General features: G+C 42.8%; 1 protein-coding gene across 1 annotated transcript in view; it reads right to left on the bottom strand.

Annotated features, from left to right (window-relative positions):
* Nucleotides 1-14,275, bottom strand: part of Astn1 (astrotactin 1) — a 317,866-nt gene that overhangs the window by 175,018 nt on the left and 128,573 nt on the right. The window contains exons 3-7 of the mRNA XM_074047397.1: nucleotides 10,834-11,227; nucleotides 9,281-9,427; nucleotides 8,130-8,237; nucleotides 3,247-3,396; nucleotides 2,079-2,246 (exon numbers count right to left, since the gene is read on the bottom strand). Coding sequence (XP_073903498.1) covers nucleotides 2,079-2,246; nucleotides 3,247-3,396; nucleotides 8,130-8,237; nucleotides 9,281-9,427; nucleotides 10,834-11,227 — 967 coding nt within the window. The remainder of the gene's footprint in view (nucleotides 1-2,078; nucleotides 2,247-3,246; nucleotides 3,397-8,129; nucleotides 8,238-9,280; nucleotides 9,428-10,833; nucleotides 11,228-14,275) is intronic.

Genomic DNA, 14,275 nt, shown 5'->3' with positions numbered 1-14,275 from the left:
TCAAATGACTTCTCCAGGAATTCCAAAGTTGATGAAAAGTAAGGAGGAAATTCATTACTAAGACCCCCTCCAAGTATAGAACACCAAGCCCTTTCTTTCACAAGTAATTGTGGGTGCTTCCTGTTCCTTAGAACCTAAGTGGAAGCATCCAAGGTCTCTGGAGATCATGTTTCTCTCAAAAGTGAGTTTACCAGCTAAGATTGTCCTAAATCCTCCTAATCCAAACCAGCTGGAGAATGAGGGTACCAAAGACTGGCTCAGTTGCATGGAGAGGCCCCACCTGTGAGATTAGCTCTTTTTAATTTCTTCTGAGCACACTAGCTTTTGGGCATGGTGCACGGCCCATCTGTTTGGTTTGGTGTTTGCCTGACAGCGTGGGAGGAGCAGCAAGTAAGCACAGTCTTAGACATCAGATGTTTAAAATGCTGTACTTTCTCCTCCATATGGGGACCTAGAATCTCTGTGATGGGCCCACATAAAATAACTAAAACCTAAGAACGTGAACTTTAGATGTCCCTGTTACCTGCTACTCTCCCAAAGAGATTTAGTCGTGAATTGAAACAGCAAACAAGAATTAGATGTCTTAGACTCAATTGCTAATGTGATCCTTCCACCTTGGTGCCTGAAGATGCACGTGTGTGTGTGTGTGTGTGCGCGTGTGTGTGTGTGATGTGGGAGGTGTATGTTTTAGACAAATGGCTTGAGGATTGGCCCCTGACTCCAGCCACGTTTTGCTTGAAGATCTTTGATATCATCTTCTCCCTTGCCTTTGCTGTAAGGCATCCTACAATTCTGGGAAGTACTGACCCATGATACTCAATCTACTATAAACAGATCTTCATAACAACAACGAACTCCCTCAGCAACTAAAGTACAAAGTGAAATAAAGATCTGTGCTCTTGCTGGGCATGGTGTCCAACTTCTGTAATCCCTGCTATTTGGGAGGTAGAAGGATCACTGTACAAGACCAACCCAAGCAAAAGCTCATAAACCAAACTACAAGCAAAAGGATTGAGGCCATGGTTCAAGTGGTAGAATGCTTGCTCAGAAAGCTCCAAGCTCTAAATTCAATTCCCAGTTCTGCCAGGAAGGAAAACAAAAACAAAAACAAAAAGTGTGTGCTCCTGGACATGCTGAAGTTCTGGGAGCAGTGGAACTGCTCTAACTCGTGTCATGCTCTAACTCGTGTCATGCCTGAACCCGGTCCTTACCCAGAGCCTCCCTTGCCCCTTTCATAGTATAACACATTTAAAAGATGTCTCTACTTCATATTGGATGTATTGTAAGAACTTTTGTAAATGTCACAATGCACCCTCACCCCGCAGAACAATAAAAAAAGATGTCTATATTCTTTGCCCAGTAATCCCTAAGACTCAGCTGAAGAAAATAACAAATAACTTCCCACGTGCCCTGCATTTATGTGGAAAGATGTTCATTTTAATAGTATGTATAAAAATAAAAAATTTAGAGCATTCTAAATGTCAAATAACAGAGAACTATTTAAATGTGCTATGATATAGACATACAATGGAATACCAAATGATTGTTAAAATTATTGAGGATTATTTAATGATTCTGGAAAACTTGTGAAAAAGGCAGGGAAACTACCAGAATTAGTACACTTCAAGGAAGCCTCTAATAATCATGCATAGAGAAGAGAGTGGAAGGGAAGATGTAAAAATTTTAAAGTGATATATCCAGGAGATAGAAATATAGATGACTACATTTGCTTTTATATACTCTTCTAATTTTTTTCAAATTTTCTGTAATAAACATGCATTAATTTTATAATCATACAATGCTGAGCCCCAGTAGCTAGACATCCACTAACTGGATTTCAAATGGGCTATGGAACCCATAGAACTAACTACAGTTAGCTTCTTGCCCAGGCTTCTGTCAGGAGATGACTGCACATTATCATGCTCAGTGGCCCAACCACATGCTGGCAGCTTGCGCAATCTAGGCATGAGATGGCAATGGGACTGCAGAGTTGGGAGAGATGGTCTGAGTTTTCAAGGAGTGATTGCAAGAGGGATGATCTCTCTGACAGTTACCCGCTGCCCGGTGCTCCCGCCTACCAGTTTCGGGGTCACATTGGTGTTCACAGGGATCCAGGAGCCGCCGGGCACAAAGGTCCATGGCCCAGGGCCCGCTGGAGTTTTGCTGAGAGAAGAGAACCACTTGGGCAGGGTTCAGCCAGTCACTGGCATCCAGCTGGCTCCCCTCCAGCAAGATGAAGCGACTCCCTGCAGGGTGAAAGAGAGGAAGCATGTCCATGTGTGTGCATGCAATACACATGTACAACTCACTGAAGACAGAGTTAAGTCCCGATCCAAAGTCATTATTCCCACCAGTCCTAGCCTGTCATTAGTACCAGACCAAGGGAGCAGCAGATGGAGATTTGGCTGTCACATGAACTGCTGTGAGGCCAGGAATATTCAGCCTTTTAGCTACACCATCCCCCACTGCCTTGCCCCATCCCATCTTGCCAGAGTGTTCATAAGAGATACAGGTACAGAGAAGCTCTGTGATGGCCACGGCACAGCTTCATCACACCCAGCCACAGGCTCTGGCACTTGTCCAAGGAACAGGGACCTGCTGCCTGTCTTCTCTTGCCATGAAATAGCAGGCCCTCTAGCACTGCAAGCAGTCCCCACCTGTTTTCGGCCTTACAGCAACTGAGAAAACAGACATTAACAAGTCAATTAGGTGGTGTGGGCTTAAATGATTCAGGGACTCTCAGAACCTATATTACTCCCTCATTATTTTGGGGTCCCCCTGGATGAAAGTAAATTATTGCTTCCGAGTTCTAGGCTTATAGCAAATTACTGCAATTAGGTATTCTCACCTGTGCAAAGTAAGCCAAAGCATGGCTAATCCTTAAACATCTCTACTACTCTACATCTTTACTACTCTACTTAGCTCTTTCTTCTCAATGGTTAAGAAAATCTTGTTGTCTACTCACCTTAGCCAGTGTGCTCTGCATTTCTCTACAAAGATCAGGTTTATTTAAAAACAAACAAAAAGGGAAAAGGAGGTGATCTGTTCAACTTGTTTTTAACCTGTTTTCTTAGTTCATCTATAGGCAATCAAATCTTGTCCTAAATCTTATTTGGGTTTATTCAAACTCCCTGTCCCCAACTATAGTAATAGGAAGCAGTGGCCCTTGGCTCCTCTGTCCTTTGCTCAACCTGAAAACCTCCCTCTTTAGGAAAGGAAGTCACACTCTTGAAAGGATGGGCTCACCATCAGCGATCAGGTGCTCAGGGACATGCAGGGTGATTTTGACGACAAGAGGGCAGCTGACATGGGAAGAGCACACGAGGCCGATCACACAGCTGGTGATGCTGATCAGGGTCAAGGTGGTCTTATTCACAGGACTTCGGGGAGAGCCCACTGGAAGCAAGACAAAAGCAAGACATGGTGGTAAAAAGTTTGCACTGAAAGTCCAATTTGGACTTTTTCTGGTAAACAGGGAACACAGTTGTGAAACCTAACCCACAGCAGGCAGAAAATGTTTTTTGGCTGCATAACCTCAGTGACCTTCATTCTCAAAGATATCTTGTCATCAAGAATAGGTGAACTTGGCCAACTGGTGGACCTCAGGGTCAATAATGGTGAGCTGAGTGCAAGTCCTCTGCACTTTGCCTGGGCCAGGTTCACAAGAAAAGTCACAAAGTGAGCTTCTGTCCCTCAACTGGCCTCTCTGAGTTTCAAGCTCTTGCTGAGGTGGCAAGAATGCCAAGACCCCACACTGCAATTCTACTTCTTCCCACAGGGGCACACTAACCAAAGACTGCCCTCACATGGGTCAAATCATGGCCCCAGGAGGAAACTCATGAGTTGGAAGATCTTGTGCCTGCAATATGATTGAGATCTCCACTATGGGACTCTTATTCTGCTGGGCCTGAACTGAGAACAAAGAAAGTTCTGGATGAGTGGGTAATGTCACACCAGAACACTCCCCACAGTCCAGCAATCATTGCTGGAGTAGAAGGAACACTAGCAGGTAAGTGAAGATAGGCATAAGGAGGGAGTGGCTTTGTGTTTGTGTGATTGTTCGTTTTGGGAGTTGAGGCTTTTGTTGTTATTTTGGGGGGATTTGTAGAAAGGATAAAAATGGTAGTAAGTAGAGAGATCTTTCATATAGATGCAAAATACACATGGTTTCAGAAGTAAGAGAGGCTAGACAACAAAATTTGTAGGTCTTTTGGAATTTTGTTATGTTCTGTGTTAATGTTTATTATTAATAGTAATAAAAAAAATTCTGTTATGGTGGATACTGTGCTAAGTGTTTTCCATGTAATATTTTCTTTTTAATATGTGTTTATTTACAATACACTTGAGTTTGTACAATAATTACCTACTTTACAGATGAGGAAACTAACTCTCAAAGAGATGGACCTCATTGTGATAGTTAACACTTAGGAAGTGGCGATTATGTGTCAGGAACCAGTGCTTAGGGTTTTACATCATTGAACAATGACCAGCATATTTGAAGCAGCTCATCTTATGAACAGAGCGTTGGAGAAGATGCAGGACATATCTAGTGCCAAGCATCTACAAAAGCATGGAGAGAATCTAAAGAAATACAGGTCTGGCCAAGGCCCCAGCCCAGAAGCAAGAAACAATTTGGTCTTTGGGCCTAGCTGGAGCCTTTGGAACTGCTATTCTCAGGAAGGCAGGGATGAATAGGTTGCCCTTTGTGGATGCGTTGACCATAGCTGAGAGAGAGAGAGACTTGAGGGCAGCAGATAGCTCCTGGTTCCTCTGTCTTTGCTAATTGAAGACATCCTATTCTTACTAGTACCCTTCCAGAATGGAATCCATTTCCCCACTCTTGGAGATCTCTAGCTCAGCCTCAGAAGCAGGTTCAGCACCAGAACATCCCTTGGACACTAAAATGCAACACATCCCAAACAGACTTGCCGCTTTCTCCCAAACCTTGCTCCCCACCATCTTCCATTGCTCAGTGAATGACTCTGCCAGCTACTTGGTTTCCCAACCCGAAAAATCTCTATCATGTCTAACTCTCCCCTCTTGTTCACAAGTCACACCCTCCTATTACTAAAGCCACTGTATCTTTTTATCATTTTGTGTCTCACATTTCTCTCATCTCCACTCTCTCCACCCTTATCTACCTTACCATCTCATAGCAGTTCTATGGCAATAGCAATCCACCTGTCTCTGCTGCACCCTCACCACTCTCATCTAACCTTCACATCCCCCTCCAAGGGAGCCTTCTTGAAGCAGAGCTGACCAGTCAATCCAAATGAAATGGATTGCCCCTTGCAATCAAGGTCATGTACTTTCCAAATTCTACTGATTTTTTAGCTTTATTTTCAAAGCAACCCACAAACTTGCATCTGAAGCTTCATTCTAGTAAACTATTTGTTGCTCCTTGACTAGATCATCACTACTTATGTGTCAGTGACTCTGCACATATTATTTCCTCCTCCACACAGGCCTTTTTGTCACCTTGTCATCCTGGTAGACACCTATACTTCAAGTCTCAGCTCAAACAATATCTCCTGGTAAACACTTCCCTGAAACCTTTATGAACAGATATCACTTGTCCCTTATTCTTCTAGCCCTCAGTGCACCCTGTTGTCACAGCTTTTATCATACATTGTCATTGCTATTTACAGGCCCTTGTCTTTGTTGTCATGTGATTGCAGTAATACAACTGATATTCTTTTCTTTCTCCTCTGTCTGCACTATCAACTCATAATCCAGCATCTCTACCAGGTTTCAGAACTTTCATTGATTTCCAATTTGCTCCCAGAAGCAAGTGCAAACTCAGTAACATGACTGCATATGGTTCTTTGGCAGCTACCTTGTTCTCTGGCCTCATCCCTACTCTCCCTGTATGGCCATGTTTATAACCTGGCTAGAGCTAGACCTTGAATTAATTTCAGTTCCTTGAAAACTATGTTCCTTTGTGCCTTCAAGGCTTTTTATGTTATTTTTTTCTATTGACATGTTCTTACCATAGACTTCTCTTCCAAGAAATCCTATACATTGCATATAACCCAGATCTAATTTCTTTTTCTTTGTTGTTTTTCCCTCGCCCACCAGGTAGAATTAAGTGTTCTTGCTTCTGAGTCCTCATTTTACTTTATTTATATTAGTAAATGAAGCCTATCACTGTGCCATGTTTTCATATTTCTACCACTCATCATAAAGCCTGGCCCATAGCAGGTAGGTTATAAAATATTTTTGCTGCTCTGATTGATGTATCCAGTCCAATTAAACAAACACTTACACTCATCTATAGGCAAAAAATCCTCTACTAGGTGCTTTGAAAAAATAATTAGGCATCTTCCACCCCTAAGATGCTTATAGTTTAGTTAATAGCAGCTGACAGCTGATGTACTAGGAGAGCTTGGGATTTAAAATAAACAGTTTTGTGCTGTAAAGAAACTGGGTGTGGTGGCTTCTGCCTGCAGTCCAAGTTGGAAGGTGGAGATCAGGAGAATCTTGGTTTGAGGCAAGCTTAGGCAAAAAATTAGCAAGACCCTCATCTCAACAAACAAGCTGGGTATGGTGGTGCACGATTTAACCCTAGCTACTTGAGAAGTGTAGGTAAGAAGAGTACATTCTAAGGAGGACAGCCCCTAACAAAAACAGCAAGACCTTACCTGAAAAATAACTAAAGCAAAAGAGGGCTGGGGGTGTAGCTCAAAGGGTAGAGCACCTGCCTAGCAAGTACAAACCCCTGGGTTCAAACCCTAACACCAAATAAAGGAACTCTTTGCAGTTTATTATCATGGACATGTTCCCCTTTGGTGTGGCCTAGGTTGGATGGGCCTAGGTGGAGTATCTGCTTTATATAAATACAGATTGAGGATCAAGGGGGTGTGGAGCACCTTCATGCATATTTTCACCTCAGGGAAACTGAGGCCTCAGAAGTTTGGCTGCCCAGAGCCCCACTGATCTCTTCAGGAAAATGGTGCGAACTTTAAATATTGAGGGCAAATTTAGAACTAAAATGCTTTCTTCCTGTTTCAGGAAAGAACATACTCTGTATGAAGAGAATTTAATGGGGCAAGACAGAGACAAAATGTGTTTCGGGGGACAATGGTTTAGTATTGACTGGAAAAAAACATTATTGAGCGTAGTACATAGTGATGTCACTCATATATCCTGCACAATATGGCAAGGGGTCTCTGTCCAAGAGCCTTCAAGATGGGACTCCACAGAAATGAGAGGCTGCACTGCGAAAGACCTAGCAGCAACAATAGGGATTTCAAAATGCTTCAGCAGCAGCCCCCAAAAATGTACACTTTAATATAATGTAATGTAATCCTGGCAGTAGTCCTAGGTGGGTTCTTATTAACTCTTTTACTATGTGTGGGACTTGAGGCTCAGAGAAGTTATTGTGCTTATTCAATACCACACAGCAAATAAATAGTGAAGCTCATTGGTATTTGAATACACAACTCCCTCAGAGATGATGGTGACACCAGTAGAATCACAGGCAGTGGTAGTTAAGCTGCAGTTGTCACATGGGAAGCCCCTAAATGTCAGTGTAGAATGGTAGGCTGCAGGGAAAGAAGGCCTTATCAGTGCAGAGAGTGCAAGAATGAATTAACTCCCTAAACTGCCAGGAGAAAGGAGGGGCCTGGAGGCTGAGGTTCCTGAGATTCTACTGTGAAAGAGTTTAAAGGTCAAAGAAAATAACATGCTTTCCAAGCCACACATCATTCTTCAATTACTCCACTGCCCAGTCTCTGCCTAGCTCAAGCCCAAGGCCACTGTGACTGAGTAAGCAAAGGGTACAAGTATTATCCATGTTTCGACATATAACCTGCTTTATCAACTTTATTTCCTTTGTTTAAACAGCAAAATATGACTCCTGAGGCTTCCAGAAGGAATTGAGAATCTTCTGACCAAGAAATAGCCTTTCAAACAACTTGGAAACTTGTTTGAGAGTGCCATTATCTGGGAGAGAGGATTCTCGAAACTTTTCCATTCTAGACTCTTCTTTCTTCCAGGTGTGGTCCAGACCTTCTTCCTGCAGAGACAGGCCTTGGCCCACAGCACCCTCTGCAGCCTCTCCTTCCTTGCCTTCCCCAGCCCTGAAGCAGCACCACCTCATGCCCCCTCCCCGACCCCATCCTTCCTACCTCGACTGCGCCTCCGGCTCCGAGAGGGGTCTGTGTAAAAGGTCAGCTGAGGATCATTTTCTGCCTCTGTGCCAGAGTCCCCTTCAGGGTTCAAGAAAGCAGAACCAGCTGAAACAAGAAACAGGGCAAAGACAACACTTTCAGTTCTATCTTCATGACACCAAATCACTGGATGAGTTCCAACAGAAAAATCGATAAAAATGAGAGTAGGGTTGATTGACAATCTGGGAGAGCTAGAAGAGGGCTAAGGCTTTCCAATATCCATATTTGTTGAAGTAGACCTTTATGACAGAAATCACTAGAACCCTGCTCCGCCTGAGTTTCCACAGGTAGGGTCATTTCTGTCACCTACCTACCAGAGAGGACCTCCAGGGTGAATAAAGAAAAAAGAAAAATAATCCCCTTCTGAGTTATATAAGACCAGAATTATGTCATAGAAGATTATATTTTTTGTTTTTCTACTGGCATATATATATATATATATATATATATATATATATATATATATGTAAAAAAAGAATAAAGAAGATATACAAGAATATCAAGAATATGTACAGGGAAAACTCTGATGTCCACTAAATCCTCTAAATCAGACAAGAACTCTGTTAACATTTGATGCCTGCATATTCTCACCATCTTTTTCTGACACAGAAACAGGTAAAAGGTTTTTAACTCCCTGTAAATTCCCTATAATGGCTTTATGCTTTGCCTTTTCATTTTTTTCTGTTGGATAGCTGGGTGGGCAACTTTCCACATTAGCAAATATGGAGCTATATGATCATTTTAAATGACTGCATGGGAAGCCATTGGACAGTAGACAGATGTGCCAGGTAGTTAAGCAATTCTCTGCTGATGGACATTTAAGCCATTTTCAATTTTTCGCTCATTTAAACAATGTTGTGATGAACTGCTGTTTACACACATCTTTGCATACTTGTCCAATTATTTCCTAAGCGTACATTCTTGTTGGTGGAAATACTTGATCAAAATTGCACATTTAAATTTTTTGATGAGTAGCATTTAACTGGTCTCTGGAAGACCGTGACAGGGTACAGTGGCTGCACATGAGAGTGATGCAGAGGACAATAGCAGCCCTGCCTCTGTCCACATTCAGCAATCCATCTGCAAGCCCTGACATGAGATGTGGATACCTCTGGCTTTGTTGTTGATCCTCTTTCTCTGGCTACTGGAGGTATGGGAGAGCAGGGTGGCCTGCTGATGGTTGGAATCCACAGGGCTGGTGGCAATGATGTTATCTTTATACTTGTTCATCAGTGACAGCTTGGCATTGTCACTTCCTGTGTAAGGAAAAATCGAAGCAAAAACTTTCAGAGAAAAGGCCAACAGAAAGTAAGGGCAAGAAAATCTACATGCACGGAGTAGATGAGATTTCACAGAATTAAAATAAGGAACCAATAAAGTGAAAGACTGGCTGAAACTAAAACATTCCTCTTTGATTTCTAGGGGTACGAAGTTATGAGAAAAGAAGCATAGTAAAAGGATTACAATTAAAATCCAATTCAACTAATTCTGGATTGATAAAGTCACCACTTGCCATCCTTTGGCTAGACATAGACTGCAGGTTTCCTTCTTTTTTCTGGTTAGCACAGGGTCTTAAAAGAATTTAAATTTTGTGCATTAAAGCAGAGCATGACCTCTTTCTTTCATCACAGTCTACACCATTCCCTATTGTCTAACCTCCAGCTACTGCACATATTTGTGTGATCTGTCTGTCCCCTAAAAGCATTTGGGTTTATAACCCCTCAGTACCTCAGTGTCTATTGGGTGGCCTTAGCACTATGGCAAGTGCTGTGGGGAATATGAGAGATGTTGAAGACATGCCCTCCTTCCATTCTCAAGGAATTCTCAGACCTTAAATCTTAATAGAAAATGGTTATTCATATAGGATCTCTTCTGGATAACAAACAGATTTTCCATTTCCTCAATGTGATTTTACTCTTTTAAGTCTCACCAGAAGTGTGTGCATCTTAAGTAGCATATAGTATCAAATATGTCTTCCTTGAAGATAATTGGGCAGGGTCTTGAAGAATCACCTTTTGGTATATGCTTATTTGTAGCAGTATGAAAGAGAGACAAGTGATCTATGTGAAGTACAGTCCTTCCCTGTCTGCATTTTTTTTGACCCTGATCTTGTTCTGTTGGATTAGGTCCAAGTCTCTTCTACCCAATGTCTCAAAATCTATGGAGACACAAAGTGTCTGAAGTCTGAAACCTTGATTGCCTTCCTCCTTTGAAAAAATAGCTCTTTGTAAAGACCATAGAGGCAGGGACAAGATAATGCAATTAAAACACCTCAGGCCCAAGTCTCAGGAATCAGAGAAAAGAACAGGGAGCATTGCCCTTCCACTTCATTGGAGAATTAAATTGCCTATACAAATACATAATATACAAAATAAGTCAACAAGTTGATTTTTCTTGCAATCGCCTTGCCTCCCAGAGGATTGCTCATTACATACTAAAAAGGATGTAACTCACTCCTATGTTGTCTGTAAAGGCACCTCTGCTCCCCATGATGGTAAAAGTGGAAGAAATGCAATTTACACTGTTTGGGTTTTCTAGATTAGAGACAGCTCCACTCATCTCAGAAAACAGGTTATTTTTGCCCACTTGGGGAAGTTCCTTACCACTTCCCAGCTCCCCGAAACAAGGACTAAACAGCCTTTGCCTTTCTTCCCACCCTCACCTGGGGTGAGGTCCATCCCTGCCTTCTCATTGCAGCCCTGCAGGGAGTCGAGGGTGCGTGTGACCTGGCTGGCAAAGTCCTCCCCTCCGTTCATGCACTCCCTCTGCAGGTGGTGGCGCAGGTCCGTGATGTCATACTCATAGCCATCCAGGATGGGTGTCTCCCGGATGCTCAGGGTGCCGCTGGAGTTGTGGCCCTGAACACGGGCATTGCGCAGACTCTCCCGCCCATGGCCACCGATCAGCACAGAAGGGATGTAATGAATCTCATTGGCTGCCTCGGCGCTGGCGCTCTTCTGGGGCTGGGGGACCCGGCGGCGTTTGCACCAGCGACGGCGAGTGTACAGGATCATTACCAGGCACAAGATGGACAGCAGCAAAGCAATCATGCCACCCTGGGAAGATAGGACAGTGCACAGTATATGGATGTGAGAAGACAGGCAGGCAGGCTCTTGCCACAAAGAGTCATTGTCCCTTTTGCTTCCACCATTGGTCACTCGTTTATTAATTTACACATTCAGGTGTGCTAAACACTTATAACAAGCATCATTCAGCAGCAAAGGGGGATTCTGCTGTGGTCTTGTTTTGCATGAGAGAAAGATGGAGTGGTGTGCTCTATGCATCATTTCAAAGGATCCATTTGCTCTTAGTTAAGCAAACAATTTGAAGGAAAGAGAAGTCTTTGGGATTGAGGGGGAGGAAGGTTGTTTCTTACTGCAAATCTACTACATGTAAAGTTGGTTTCAAGCCCCCCCCCCCACCCTTTTTTAAGCAACCAGCATGGGGTAGCATCGAGTTTCTTCCTGTCTTGCATCTAACAATCAATCCTTGGTAGATTTTAATTCTGGATCCACTGATCAATGAGTCCTATAAATTCTAAAACTCAGATTCCTCATCAGTATGATAGAGAAGATACCACTTAACCACCAGGGTGGTTAAGAACTAGGCTAGGAAACTATGTAAAGTGCCCAGCACAGTACATCACACATCAGGCTATTCTCAGTGTACCCTTAAATGTCTCCATCCTGGTAACTGGCCCAGCAGGAAGAACCATCAACAAATCCAAATTTACATCCATCAAGAATTTACCACCAAGTGTGGGGAGGAATGCGGCCATGTGAACATGACCTTTGGGCTACAGCTTTCCCCTAATTATGCTGATCTTAGTGGTACTCCTCATGCTTGCAACCACTAGTGGGTACTCATTGAGATCGTGTGATGGAGGCAGGCTGGCAGAGTAGTTTCCTGCTGAGTCTCTGGTGCTCAGTAGCCACCATCTCAGAGACCAGTCCTTACAAGTCAGGATAATATTTAGTATCTTTTGGAAGTGAGGATGCAGTGCTTAGTGGGACTGAACACCTGGCCTTGACATCCCCAGTAGGGTTGGAAGGGTTGGAGGATCCTCCCAAGTCCATTCCCACACAGAGCGAAGCAGGCATAAGTCTTTTTTGTACACAGTCTGTTCTCATTCCTTTATTTTTGTCAATATCCCTTCAAGTCTATTTCATTAGGCCTGGGTGTGCCAAATGGTTCTGCTCATGACCTTGAGTGTCAATCACTGCCTCCCAATTGCACAGGCTGGAGATGAAAGCCCCTATCAATTCCCAGGTGGCCCACCCACATGAGGGTGGGTCAAAAATACTTCCCCAAACACATTAAAAGGAACTTTCCCCAGTCTTGTAATAATTATGTTCTGGATTTATAAATTTCCTCTTCCAGTGAATCTTCCCATTTATCTTCCCTCTTCCACCATTGCTGTCAACAAAGGAACACACAACACACACACACACACACACACTGCTGCTGCTTTCAATCAAGCAAGCTGCACAAAGGACCAGAGATAGGAAGCAACAGAGTAAGCTGCCCAGTGCTAGGCTACAAAATACAGCTTGCTAGGGACATCACAACTTCCTGGTTCTTTCTGGTTTTCAAATGTTTCTTTTATCTGGAGAACTCTTTCTCCAGGTGTGATCTTTCATACAAATACAGAGAAGGAGTAAACATATTCAGGTTCCACGGTCAAAAAGTACAAAGCCAAGTATTCTAGGTCCTTGCTAAACACCACCTCCTCTGCTGTTCATTCTGGGACCCCACAGAACCCTGCCTAGAAGACATAGCCCCCAAACCTCACATAACCAAGCGTTTGTGTCCAATCCAATAGTTTTCAGCAGAACCCTCATCTCAGCGTCAGACCTGCTATCCTTTCCCTCACCCCAAATTGAAACTGCAACAATAGTTAATTAAGCTGCACAGAAGGAATAACTTCCTGACTAAGAGAAGCTGTCAGACATTGAATTAGGCCAGTGAAAGCCAGAGGTAATTTTATTCCCTGAAGAGCTGTAAGAGTAGCATAAACATCGATCTCTAAGGAATGGTTTAAGCACCATCTTTCCAGCTCACATAGGAGTTTTTAGGGGGTCCTTCCACCCTTCCTCTATAATTCCTTTGACATGGTCACAATATAGTTATGATAAGATCCACGACATAGGGGTGCTCCTCACAGTGCACAATTACTAAAGAAGAACAGCTGTCCACTGTTCAAAATTTATTTATTCAAAATGCTCTATATTTTTGACTCTACAGAGTTGGGTGAATTGTTTCCCCATTTTACATATGAAAAATACTGAAGCACAGAGGTTAAATAATTTTCCCAAGGTCACACAGCAAGTGATTAGTAGGACTGGAATCCGGACTATAGTGACTAACCAGAATCTAGGTCCTTAAGCACTGTAGTCACTCTGAATGAGCTTTGTTCACTGGAGACATTTACTTCACAGACCATAAAAGGGTAGAGAGAAGGGTGTGAAAGAGTCCACTCAGTACTGTCCTTACTCCTAGCTTGCACATTAGATGGCAGTGGGTCAAAAGGGCACTATCACAAAGAACCTTTTACCAAGTACCCACTAATCCAAGATTAGTTAGTAGTAAAAAAAAAAAAAATCCCCAACTCTAACATTTCAAATTCTGTGTGAAAATAAGACTATGTATACCACAAATCACTATATGCCCAAAAGACACTATTAGGCCCTCAATTTAGCTGAATTTCGACAAAGAAATGTGTGAGCTCTTTTAGCTTAGAGACTCATTGAAAATCTCCAGGTTCAGCCCCCTCCTTGGTAAAACCAAGGCTCAGAACAACTACAATACCAAACAGTCCCAGATTCTCCTTCACTATTGTTCTCATGGAACCATTTTGTTTTAGTAAAATTCCCTTTACTGCATGTGGAACTCAGATACTCAATTAAAATAATATTCTGTTTATTTTTCTTAAAAAAAATCCCATAATCTTGCTTTAATGAAATGTTTACTCTGCTGAGAGGCAGTGACTCCTGACAACCTTGGCTTTGTAGAAATCAGTTACCAGTAAAACTCCAGCCAGTAGGTGAAACTCAGTGCAGGTACAGGAAAGAGGTTTCTCAGGCACTCAAGTTGTGCTATGGTTT

Source organism: Castor canadensis, chromosome 11, assembly GCF_047511655.1.
Source record: "Castor canadensis chromosome 11, mCasCan1.hap1v2, whole genome shotgun sequence".
In the NCBI taxonomy this organism is placed as follows: Eukaryota; Metazoa; Chordata; class Mammalia; order Rodentia; family Castoridae; genus Castor; species Castor canadensis.
Note: the sequence above shows the minus strand (reverse complement) of the source record. Positions and strands in the feature narration are given on the sequence as shown.